General features: G+C 34.3%; 1 protein-coding gene across 1 annotated transcript; it reads right to left on the bottom strand.

The window, feature by feature from the left end:
• Nucleotides 1–638: 638 nt before the first annotated feature.
• Nucleotides 639–9,646, bottom strand: LOC108374241 (GTP-binding protein Rit1-like). Its single transcript, XM_017630221.1, has 3 exons — nt 9,592–9,646; nt 2,023–2,096; nt 639–1,275 (listed from the first exon to the last, which is right to left on the bottom strand). The coding sequence occupies exons 2-3, from the start codon at nt 2,071–2,073 to the stop codon at nt 871–873; spliced, it is 456 nt and encodes a 151-aa protein (XP_017485710.1). The 5' UTR covers nt 2,074–2,096; nt 9,592–9,646; the 3' UTR covers nt 639–870.
• Between the last annotated feature and the right edge of the window lie 3,620 nt (nt 9,647–13,266).

Genomic DNA, 13,266 nt, shown 5'->3' with positions numbered 1-13,266 from the left:
AACGTACGTTTGCATCTCTAACGTAAATTTAAGTGTAATAATTTTAGCTTAAAGCTCGTATCCAAGTGCATCACCTTAATGCTTGTCTATTGTGAATGATTTGTGCTGCTTTCGCGAAGAGATGACGCTGTTGTTCGTTTTTGCGCTTTTTGGAGAAAAAGCTTTAAATTTAAGTTTGTTGTGTAAGCTTTCTGGTGAAAATCCGTTACGTATTTATATGAATATAGAAAAAATCGAATGTAGCCACAAGTTTCTTTATTAAGGGATATAGATATACATACATATATATGCATTTATGTACATATGTATACAAATCGTCGCCTGAAATGGAAAAAGTCGTGACTTATATGTTTACTATATATTTTTCATAAACTGATGTGGGGAGTTGTAATTCGATGAAATCCATTATATAACTCAAAAAGTGAAGTTTGAACTTTTTATTAGTTATGACTTTTTGCATTTCAGTGGATGAAATATTTGGTGTTTACATTATTACTCACCTTCTTAATTTAGTCTCCAAAGCTACTACTTTAATCAAATTACAACGCAAGTGCCTATCAATGGCCTCTTAAGTACTTTAAAGCTTAGTTTTTATTTCGAAAATTCGTTTAATGTTAAAAACTTAAAAATCGTCACTAAACTATGCTGAACTAAACAATAAAAGTGAGAAAATGGAGTTCGAACATTTTTGATGATTCTTTTAATTTAACTTGTAGATGCGAGCTCAATAATTAGAATATGTTTTATGTATGGCACCTGGTTCATTAACACTTCATAAACGCTGGTGGTTTCCTAATTTTCAACAGCTCTCTGTCCACATCTAGCCCACCGTTTCAACACTTCTGCCATATATGTATGTATGTATATTCATCAGTCTTTCGGCAAATTACTGTCACTCTTCCCTCGACTATAGGGTCGCGCACCGCCCAGCATACGTTCCAATAGACTCTGTTTCGATTTTCGCTTCGACGCCAGCACTTCCTTGCACAGTTCGTGAAAGACTTCGGCCACCTGATCGACATGATCCGCCGCTGATACTTCGCTGAATTTACATTCAAAGTCTTTGGCTAGAATTTCACCCTCGTCGCGGCTCACCTGACGCAAATGCACCATATCGACTTTATTGGCCACCAGCTGAACGGGCGAATCGGATTGTATGTCAGATTTGGCGCGTCTTATATAATTGAAAGAGCAGCGATCGGTGATGGAGTAGACAAGTAGCAGGCCATCAGCCCATTGCAGTAATTCGGCGGCATTAGGGAATTCGTCATCGGCCTGCAGAGTAGTGGGTGGTGGTGGTGGTGATGATGGTTGTTTGGTTGTTCAGCAGGAACGCATAATGACACCACCAATGACACATTACAACAGCGTGATGCGTTGTTGTTGTTGTTGTTGTGCAGTGAAAGGTGACATCAGCCAAAGTGAATATGAAAGTAAAATAGAAAAATAAAAGTATAAATGAGTAAAGAAGGGAAAGGATAATACATAGTGCGCTTGGAGACAGTCGCACTGACACAGCTGCTAGACTGGGTGATTGGCACTCCTCTTTGCTAGCGGAAAATGGAAAATTGAGTTATTATTTCAACAACGAACTACTGACACACATTGCTGCAATGCGTGCACTCTCTCCGACTTTGGCACATAAAAAACTTTCTGTCGACTACACAGTTATCTACTTTTGCAGAAGGAGCCTCCGAATAGGCGCACATACATACATATGTCTGTATGTGTTTTTTTTTTGAGTTTGCAGAGTTCTGCTTCACATTTACAGTTGTCAACATGCAACAGGAGTGATTTCACCTATCACACACATACACACACACACTCGCATATCTATGCATACATGCAAGTGAGTGCGCAAACCATACACATTTGAATTCACTTAACACACAAACAATGTCCTTGCCATCCTTGCCGTCCTTGCTCTGGCGGCAGTCTGCCAACGCTTGTGTGCACATACATACATACATATTTACATATGTTTGTGTGTGTGAGCACGCATTGTCAGAATAATTCACTTACCTTGGGGCATGTGTCTAGTATTTCAAAAAGCACCGGCTCCCCATCCACCATCGCTTCGTGTTTGTATCGATTTTCTGCAATACAAATAAACATAAAAATGTTTTTGTAATTTAATATGTGTGTGAGTGCAGGAATGAAAAGCAGTACTATAAAATTTATGTAAGTGTAAACTAAATTTTTTCACCTTAAAGTGGAGGAGAATAGAGAATGAAAGCACGCAAACTTTAGAATAATGTCAAAGTGTGATAACATTAGTGTGAAACTTAGAAAATCTGGGTTGAATGCACAAAGGCAGGATACCGTGGAGTTTATGCACGATACTTATGGAGTTATGAATATTTCAAAACTAGTATTTCCCTTGATTCTTTGATGTTCTGGATGAAACCAATATTTAAAACAAGTTTTTTCGAAATCGAGTAACGTTTAAGATATCCGTGTACATTAGTATGAGCGTGTTTTTTTATTTCTAAGGAAATTTTAAGGAAATTGGAGTATGATTACTACTTTTTGCTGGAGAAGTTAAAATATCGGCTACTACCGACTAACATCTCAAATTATAATATCTGCAATCATAGAGATAATTCCTAAAACGTCGAGACTATGGAAGCTGTGGCGAAAAATCGGGACATTTCGAAAGCATCGAATACAGACATACAATTTTGTTTTTAGAATAAAGATAAGGAAAAGACATTTAGTTTGGGCTACTTTTCTTTGTTTAAAAAATATTTTTTTTTTTTTTTTTTAAATATAACCTACTATATCAAAAAAAAACATGTAAATCCAAACATTAGAACATTAATAAAAATTCGAAAAATTTTAAATAGGGAAAAGATATTTGGTTTGGGCTACTTTTCTTTGTTTAAAAAATGTTTATTACTTTTTTTATGAAAATATAACTTACTATCTAAAAAAAAAACATGTAAACCAAAATTTCGTAGAACATTTATAAAAATTCGACGAATTTTAAAAAATGTTGATCAAAATTTTAAATTTATTAATAAGATTTTATAGAATGGTTTATAGAATGCAGTTTTGTAGCCCACGTAATTTAAGTACAATAAAGTGCAAGGTTTAAGTAGCTTGGACTTACCGTTGAGTTTTGTCAATTTTTTGTTCTCGCATTTTCATCCATATGTTAAATATTTTTTTTTGTGTGTGGATAACATAAGCACCACCTTACCCAAAAAAATTTACCAAAAATCAACGGTAAGTCCTAGCTACTTAAAATTTACATACTCAGATTGTTTCTAAGAAATTTAACTAAAAACTCAAAATTTTGATGGTACTTTGTCGAATTTAGCTAGTTTTTATACAGCTTATTTCTTCATATCCATAAATTTGTTACGGGAATTAGTATTATTTTTTATAATTTCACTTAATTCAAATTAGAATCGTTTCATTAAAAAAAAACTTAACAAATAATTATAAAAACCTTAAAAAACTTTTTAACAAGAATGAAATACTGCAATATAGCTAGGGTACAAGTTTGACATAATAAAACATAACCAAAGATCATAGAAAATAAGGATGCTGGCTAAGTTTGTGGCTCCCCTATATTTTATATTCTTTGTGATAACGAAAGTGCTGTTACGTTTGTATGAAAAATTGTTTGTGGGCCAGAGTGCAGGGAAAATCTTATTAAATTAATAAAGAAAACATTGAAAATAGGGATTTAATCGGTACAGATATGAAAAATCGGGCCACTTATACGCCTCGATTTTAAAAAGTATTCAGCGGCACAATTTTCTCAAAATCGGTACTGTCCCGCCAAAATCGTGTCACCGTGTTTATGATGCCATCACTGATACAGAAATAGAATGATAAATAAACAAGGGACATCAAGCAAATGCTGGCGGTACTAGGGATGTTCCGATACAAGTAAATATGAGTATGTACTCGATACTTTTGTTTCGATACCAACTACTTTTTTTACTCGAATCGTTGTTTCGATACCTACTTGGTATCGAAAGAAAAGTACTTGTATCGAATCGATTTGAAAAAATGCCATATCCTGTCGATAATATTTTTTCTATGGAAAATAGTTGCTTCGTTTTCATAAAAAAAAAAAATATTTTAAACAATTACACCGCCAAATTCTAAAGTGTGGATATATTTTTAAAAAGTTAGTGATACCACAACAAAGTGTAAGCAATGTTTATAGCCGTAAAGTTTTGTGGGATCCTTTCAAAGGTTGAATTTTTTCTAAGTAATCGTATTACTTTAAGTGCTACTAAAGAAGAAATATATATATCGATACCTCAACTGCAAATATATTGAAAATATTTGAGATAGTGCGTTTTTGAACCGAATTCTGAAATAGGGTTTCTTGAAAAGTTTTCTGAGATAGGGCGTTTTCCAACTTTCTGCCGAGATAGGTCGATCTTCCACTCAGGTGCCGCAAAGATTTATGTCACAGAAAACGCCTGAAAATTACTTTCGCTTTGTTGCATTTAAATGGATGAAAAATTATCGAATAAGTAGGTATCGATACCTTTCGCTTGACTCATATAAGTGGTATCGAAATAGCTATTTAAGTAAACTCATTTGAGTAGGTATCGATACTTTGGTGGTATCGGAACGTCCCTAGGCGGTACTAAATAATACTTAGAAATTTATTTTCCTGGCTACACTGAGTTGGGAGAAAATCGGATTATGGAAGACCTTTTCACAGCAATTATAATGGCATGGGTTTAGATATTGGTCAACTCGTTTAAGCGCTCGGGGCCATGCGGCACATCTGCCTCTGCCTCCGCGTAATTGAGTTTCTAAAATTTAATTTTCTCTTTATTTTTCAAATTTACTTTAATTTTGGGATTTTATTGTTTTTTCAAAAAAAAAAAAAATTTTTTTTGGAATCTCATTTATTTTTATTATTATAAAGCTTTTAGATTTATTACCTAATGAATTTGTTTTGAATCAAACATTTCGAGATTTTAGAGTAAAATGAAAAGAAATTGTCTTTTCCTCTATATTTGTCTTTTTGTGACCTGCTCGAAGCCAGCTGACAAATTAATGACTTTTTTTTAGGCTAGAGACGTGAGACAGCTTACTGAATACCAAATACATAGTCTCAAAATCTATATTTACCATGAAAAGTCTCTATTAGTAACTGCTTAATGAATACCGACATACATCAACTGAGACAAAGTCGACTTAATTGAAAATTTTTGTAATCGCAGGACGGTGAGTGGAGGACAGCGCAGATTTTGAGGAAGGCAAACATAGGTACTCACAAGCAATAACGTTGATAGGGTGACTTAAGTGTATCTCCTCATAAAAAGCGATATTGAATAATGAATCCTCTCGCTAAATTGCAAATATAAATATAGTCCTTGTGGAGAGTAAAGTGATATGGTGGCTGAATGTGGGAGGGAGGGCTAAGAAGGCCTTTAAATGCCTTACACACTTGCAGGAAAACGCTCGGAAGGATATGGGACTTATCCCTTGATTAGCATATCTAGATATATACATATAGCAAGCATTGGACCAATAATGCCCTTTGGTGTCTTAGTATGGTGGCCGGCAGAAAAAAGGCAGCACAAATTCATCAAAGGACTGAAGGGTTTGAAAAAAATTGCAGAACTATATATCATAGAACTATGTATGCAAAAAATTCGAAGTTGCGAAAAATTCGGCGGAGAAATCTATATTGAGATTAAAGGTATCCAAACAGTAAACTCAACGGTAATTTGCCCACCGTAACTTAAGCGAACTAACCAGTTAATTAGACTGTGTCGTTCTTTAGACCAGTTTTAAAAAGAGGTCCTAAGTAAGAGCTGCTAAATTTTATCTTTTGCTTTTGCTTCAACACATTTTTAAGTCTCTGGACTACTTAAGTGTTTTCCAAGCCACAATATATGCTACAACTAAAGTAGCAAAGTAGCTCCAACTTCTCAAAACTCAGACGTAAATATTTTCACCGACAGCCAGGCAGACAAAATCGCTCTTGCGAGTTGCTATTTACTGCTGGATCCAAAAAAATTTAAGGGGGTAAGTGGGCTGATATGCTGGCAAAAATCCGGCCTAAATACATTTATCAGTGGTAAGGACGCCAGACAAATTACCCTGCCCACCTTCAGTTCATACACTTTGACATATTTCTGCTTCAAGAGTGTATGAACTGGAAAGTTTGGAGTCTAGTACACATATATATGTAGCTATCAATTTTCTTAGACGTCAATTAGACATGGCACTGGATATGGAGGGCTAAATTCCTGTGGTAAACGTTAACATCTCTGAAGACAGCCAAGATCAGGCATTGATCTTGCGAAAAGAGCAAACTATTATATACGAATGCTTCTACTGCCGTGAATTTTATGTGAAGTTCGAGCTTAGTGCTGATCGACTACACCGTGATCGGGGACTGCATTTCACTACTCTATTCAAAAAATGAACCTGAACTAAAGATCGATAACGATATGCATGTATGTATGTTTATTTGAAAATTCTCTTACTATGTTCTATGAACGACTTAATACTTAAATAAGCTATTATCCGTCATAATTTTACAGAAATGCCCTGAATACCAAACTCGATGACCTTGGTTGAATTCACCTGGGTTGTAATAAAATACATTTTCAGTTGTGGTTTATGACTTTTTTTGCTTTACTGCAGCGCTTTAAACTCCCATAATAAAAAAAAAAATAGAAAAATCTACAACTAAAAAATTGGTGTGATTAAATTTCTATAGAAAGCACGCAAGTGCGGTGTTTCGTTTCTTTTGTTTGTGTTATTTATACCCAAGTGTACTATGTTCGTTTTAATACATTGAAATATTCTATTGGTTTATTTTTTTTAGCCACACATACAGATTTACTTCGTCAAATATTTTTCCTGTCATTGTGAAGTAATTATTGAGTGTTTTTTTTCCATTTTCCAGTGCATTGTAATGGCACGAATTTATAGAAGTATTCTTTTACAAAAGTGGTAAATAAGTAAATGCTGCAATTAACTGGAATTTAGGTCAGGGTAGAGAAATATATATGAATTCGTTTTTGTAATACTTTTTTTTACAAACTCATATATTGATTACACATGCATGTACATATATGTAGGTAATTGCATGTATGTTAGCATGCAAGTCTCTCTGGAATTCTTTAATAGCTCTCTTAAAATTTATTTTCATAATTGTATTTTTTACATTGCTTGTGCTTTAATGAATGCTTGGCGCTTAGTTGTATTTAAAATCAATTTCTCTTGCTGATATTTCATGAAGATAGCGCAAATCTGATTCGACTCACAGCCCAGTAGAGTAAACAAATGATTTATCTATAAAAAAAAGAAGATAATTTGAAATGGGAAATATTCTGTATGGATCAGAATTTTTTATGAATTCCATTGATGTGCCTTATTTACGCATGGCTTTGTGTTTACTTCGTGGAATTCGTTTTTTTTTTTATAAATAATATAAATTAAGACTCGATATATTAAACAGAGCAAATTATTCCTCAAAACTGAAATATGTATAAGCATGCTGAAGGTGGAAATTTTTCTGTCGATGTATATTGAGAGAACAATTTGAATATTTGCTTATCCTGAAAGACCATTTGGCGTTCGGAGGCGGCATAAAATTGTAAGTCCCGCCACTTTTGTTAAGACATTAGGATGCAACACGCACATCAGAAATTGAAGGAGAACCATAGCCAAACAGTCAACAAAAATTTAGCCATGCGCCAAATATTTATTTATTTTTTTTTATGAATGTGTGCCGAAAAAAAATTAAAAAACGAAATTTTTGCTTTAATGTATTTGGAAATGCGCTTGTAACTTTTTATTTTATCGATCTGTGCTAATATGCTAAATGACCTTAAAAAAGGCGTAAGAGCGTAGGTACGCATTTTTTGCCTGATATTATTTTGAGCAGAAAACCAGTTTTCAATTTGTAAGCATTTTTTAAAAGAGATGCTTTTCTAATTTCTTCGTGTTTTACTTTTTGGAATAATATTCATGAATTCTTGGGATGCTTTCCATCACATAATCGGGTAACAAAATATTACCCGGTGAAATATGCAATGCAGGTGCTTCATGGCAAAAAGCGGCAGAAAATTGATCGATGCACGCTTGTCTCGAACGTCGTTAAAATACATTACGCGAAAATGTTACGGTGTTGATTCACATTTTTCTAATCTCTTTAGAAAATATATGTAAGTAAGGATGGATTCATTGAACAAGATAGTTAGTAGAACACAAAATGGTTTTATAAAAGACTTTTGCCTTTCGAAAGGCTGTGAGGAGTTGTAAGACCGCTGTTAGAATTGCCCTGTAAAATATATGTATATTTGTTAGGGTGCTTTTTTCGCGACTAATTTTCCCCGCTACTAGCTTGAAATTTTGTGGCAAATACCTTCTCGTTTTTTCCCTATCTCCTAAATAACAAGATCGACAGAAAAATGGAAATGACAAACTTGTAGGAAATTCACTTTCCTACAAAAAAGTTCAAGAACACCAAATCGCTAACATCGATATTTCTTGAGATAGTGTGGAATTTTCATGGGATATTGAATTTACTACAAGTTTTTAATTTAAATTTTTTCTGTGGCTCTTGTTATTTACGAGATAGGGGCAAAAAACGAGAATTTCATGAAAAAATTGGGTTTAGTGAACCGTACTACCTTGCTGGTAATATTAAAATTAAGGACTACAATTTTCAGAGAATTTTTTTGGGTATTTTTCACAAAAGTTCGAGCTTGGAGTGAAAAAAATAGTCGTGAAAAAAATCACACATTTATATTTCTTTTAAAAACAATAAAAACGAGTAAAAAAAATAAATTAAAAAAAAGCAAATTAAATGAAATTAAAGCAACAAAATCTAAACTTAAAAATTAGAAAAAAAAATATCAAAAAAGAAGAAATAAAATAAAATTAAAAACGTGATAAAAAACAAAAATTAAAAGAAAATTGAATTGAAAAAACAAAGAAAAAATCAAATAAAAAACTAAAACAAGATCCTTAAAATGAAATGTAATAAAAAAAATATATATTTTTTGAATGAATAAAATCTGAAAATTAAAGGATAATTAAATTCAAAAAGAAAAAAAATTCTTTACAAAATGGAAAAAAACAAAATAAGTTTCTAAAAATAAAACGAAATTAAAAAAATATATTTTTCTATTTTAAAAAGTAAAATCTAAAGTCAAAAGAAAAATGAACCAAAAAAGAAAAAATTTAATAAACAATTGAAATAAGTTCCGAAAAAATAAAATTAAATTAAAAAATATTATAATTTTTTTAAATTAATAAAATCTAAATATTAAAAGAAAACTAAATTGAGCAAGAAAAAAAATGAATGAAAAAAGAAACAAAAAAAATACATAAAAGTTTCTAAAAACTAAGGGAAATTAAGAAATGCATGAATATTTGTCTTTTAAAATAATAAAATCTAAAAGTTCAAAGAAAAAAATTCCCGCCCGAGAAATATTCACTTTAGAGATATGAATATACTTAAATCAGTACTCAAATATTTGTCTAGAATAAATTGGTATTATTAATTATGTTCGCCTATAATGAGATAGTATAACAAAACACAGAACTTTATTTCTGTGACAGAAGTGCTTTAAATTCGTTGCTTACCTGTTTGATGATCATATTCGCCAATATAACGCTTGGTTAGGAAACGCACAATCAGAGCTGAAAGGGAGGAAAGAAAGAAAATTATAAGCTGTTAAAACTCCATTAATTAGTGTTTGCTATCAATATGCAATAAATACTACGACATGATATATATTCCCCCAAATACCAAAAAAGAAAATCATGTGAATTTAATGTAAATTAAAAGAGCAATAAAACGCGCAAACGCCCACTAACTGTTCACCTGCCTGTGGGCGCAAAAAAAAAAATACAACCAAAGGGAGCAATTTTCCCTCAAAAATAACAAACAAAGGTGCCAGCGATGAATTCGGGTCAATGAGTGAGAATCACAAAAAAAAGGGAAATGTAACATTAACGAAACGAAAAGCAGCAAATTGAGTCCAGTAAACAAAAACGAAATGTGAATTTCACTGCTTGACTTCATTATAAAATCATGTATATACATATGTACATACATTGCTAAACGAAAAACTGTCAAACAAATGGAAAACAGCTTAAGCAGCCACCCACATAAACGCTGGAAGACTCGGCGCACAGTAGCATGAAAAAATATGCGTGCGCCCAGTAGGAATCGGCTGGAGTAATACAATTTGTTTTTACTAAGAATAAAGGGCACTCATCGTCTGAGAAAAGCTTTTGGTTTATTACATAAACTTGGTCACGAACTGGTCTGCTAGCTACTAATACTGGAAAGAGCTTTGGCCAAACTTCCCTCGATAGGTGGCGTTTCACTTGTGCTATTTGATAGCGTCGGGATCTTAGGACATAATATGGGGTCGTAGTCTGGCAGAATTCACCAAAAAAGCCAACTCTGGATAAGAAGCTAGAGCGCCCTCGAATGTAGGTGTCAGCGGAGCACTCCACACCACGCCTGGGCTATATTAGGCACTATGCTCAGTGTCGTACCCTTTTGACATTGCGGACTAAGTTGCCATGTTCACTCCACCATCAGACTAAGAAACTCTGGTTTTCCCTTCCACCTGGCTTACGAACACTCGGAAATTCTTGGAAACTGTGACTTCATACCGGAAGAAATGGATCGGTGCGTTCTAAGCTTACCTTCGAACGAATCCTTCTATACACATATCCTTTTAAGGGATAAACGGGAGAATTTCAGCTCCAGAAGAGAAGAGATCCAATAAGCATTTTCACGGGCGTATCGAAGCTAGACGTTAGAACTGTTGGCTGTTGGATTACCGATTAGAAGGATAAATATCGACTCTGATAGCGAACCGGAACTCAGAGCTCTGGGGTCGAGCATGATGCATTGGAAACTGATCGAGGAGTACCTGACATCTCTTTCAATCGCCTCGAATTAAATCTGAATCAAGTTTCTGCGACATAAAATTAAATTTCAGTTTTGCTGAATTAGCTAACCAGGGTACCCGTGTGGCCATCTCTCCCTACAGGTAGGTCATAGGAGTTTATGTGGCAACTTGGATAGATGAAATTTGATTCGAATCAGCAAATGCTGGAGAAAACCCCGACATGAAAAGTTGCAAAATCTTTCTGGCTTAGTTGCGACTTCTGCACCAACTCTCGATTCTGATTGGTGTACTGTTAGGAGACTGTTCTTTAAGAAAACATGCGTTGCGGCTTAATATCGTCACGGACCTCTACTGCCACAGCTATTGGAAGAACGATGAATTGGAATTATTACTCTCAGCTGTGCGGTTTTTGCAGGACTAAGGTTTAAACGTCTCCCGAGAAACTCTCTGGAGTGTACATGAGCTGTCTACGGAGCTTTTTTTTTTGACCACCTAGCGCTTTTCCTAACTTCACATGGATTACCTTCAATTACCGCTCCAGGAACAATCTACAATGTGGTAATAGAATTTACAACACATTAAATATCTGAATGAGCCTCTCGAGTTATGTAAAAAAAGAAGAAGTAGTAATATACATTTTTTTAAATAGGTGGCAACCCGCTTCAAAAATATTTTCGGCCGTAGACTTTCATAAACCCCTTTAGTTTGTTACCCACATTGCAAAATTTAATATATATTACCAATTAAATCAAACTAAAATTTTCAAACAGGTGGCAACCTTCCACAAAAATATTTTCGTCTGTAAGCCTTTTTAAAGCTATTTATTTTGATAGCCATATGGCAATATTTACTTTATCGTATCAATTAACTTAAACTGAAATTTTCAAACAGGTGGCAGCTCCCTAAATATTTTTTTTTTTAAATATTTTAAGTTCGACCTCTAGCAATACATCAGTGAAAATTACATTCAATTTCATGCATCAGTTTTTGTATAATGCGCGTATATACATACAGACAGACAGGCAGACGGACAAATTTAAAAAAAAAATTTGATTTGGCTTCTGTTGCTCTAATACCCCCAAATAAATTTTTCTTTAATATTTATAATGCGCAGACATCATACAGCCAAAAACTTGCTAGAGAAGCACATTTTGAAAGCTTTGCAATTTTTTTTCCTATTGGGTATGCATACGTTTGGGTGTGTTTACGTAAAAGCGAAAGCCTTTCTTTCATTTCTGACAAACAGCTGCTATTGTTCAGCCAGCAGCGACGCCAGCTACAACGAGGTTGTTAAACTCGCAACCTAAAAAAGGACTTCCGTTTTCAATTTATGCAGCACAGCCAGGGGAGAAACGCTACAGGCGAATTGCGCACAAACATACATAAGTGCATGCAAATTAATTTCACCCACATACATACATACATACATACATACATAAGAACGATCTAATATGCTTGCTGTCCGTTACAAAGTGTTACTGCCGGTGAATTGCACCTTAATGTTGCGTGTTTGGCTCACACAAAAGACGGACGGACATATTTAGTACAACATACTCTGACATACAGCCAGACGAGAGCAGCAAAGCCAGCAGCAGTACGCTTGTGTTGCATATTACAGGGCGCTTGAACTTACATTTGCACGCAAATTTCCTGCGATGTAAGTTTATAAGCTCGAATAGCAAACACATAACAGAGAGATAGTTGCATGGCCAAGTAGCATAAAGGTAACACAAAATCAACATGGCAACCAGAGGCAGAAGCAAAAGCAAAAACAAAAGTGGATGTAGGGGAAAAAGTGGACTACCAAAGAACCATAGAAAGGTAGTGTAACATGGAAATTTGTACAGGTTTTTGCAATGTAACGCTTTGCTTGCGGCCATGCCACGTAGCGGCGCGGAGTGTGTACTTACACTTCGGCAGTTCATGCAATTTTGCATGTATTGGTGCTTTTATGCAAATGACATTTTGTCCACTTGATTTGAGTAGCACACCCCACCCACATCAGCTTACAGCGACAAGCAATGACGAACGCCTGCTGGCAAAATTTGTTTGAATGGGTAAAGCGGACTACCTACATACATACACACACATGAGGGGTGGGGAGGGTGATAAAGAGTTTGTACTAAGTAAACGCAATTTGAATGAGGCAAACTACATATTTTGTGTGAAATTGAGAAAATTTGCAGTTGTGCGCACCAAGAGTAGCAGAAATACTGTAAACATTTTCTTCCATTGCCCGTTATTTAGGCTAATTGTGGTTTCATGAGGAAATACTTACATACATACATACATACATATAATGCAACAGGGAAATGAAATGCATTTGCAATTGTTGTTAGAATAAAATCAAAGAATTTGTGGCACGAACATGTTTACAATGGACAGGATG

The sequence above is a fragment of the Rhagoletis zephyria genome, unplaced genomic scaffold (assembly GCF_001687245.7).
Source record: "Rhagoletis zephyria isolate East Lansing unplaced genomic scaffold, Rhagoletis_zephyria_1.1 Rzeph_scaffold_07496, whole genome shotgun sequence".
NCBI lineage: Eukaryota > Metazoa > Arthropoda > Insecta > Diptera > Tephritidae > Rhagoletis > Rhagoletis zephyria.
The sequence above is the reverse complement of the archived record's forward strand: the minus strand, read 5'-3'. Positions and strand labels throughout refer to the sequence as shown.

Coding starts and splice junctions, on each gene's coding strand:
- LOC108374241 (XM_017630221.1), bottom strand. CDS start 2,073: ATGGTGGATGGGGAGCCGGTGCTTTTTGAAATACTAGACACATGCCCC. Junction 1,276..2,022: donor TACTAGACACATGCCCCAAG/GTAAGTGAATTA, acceptor ACTACTCTGCAG/GCCGATGACGAATTCCCTAA.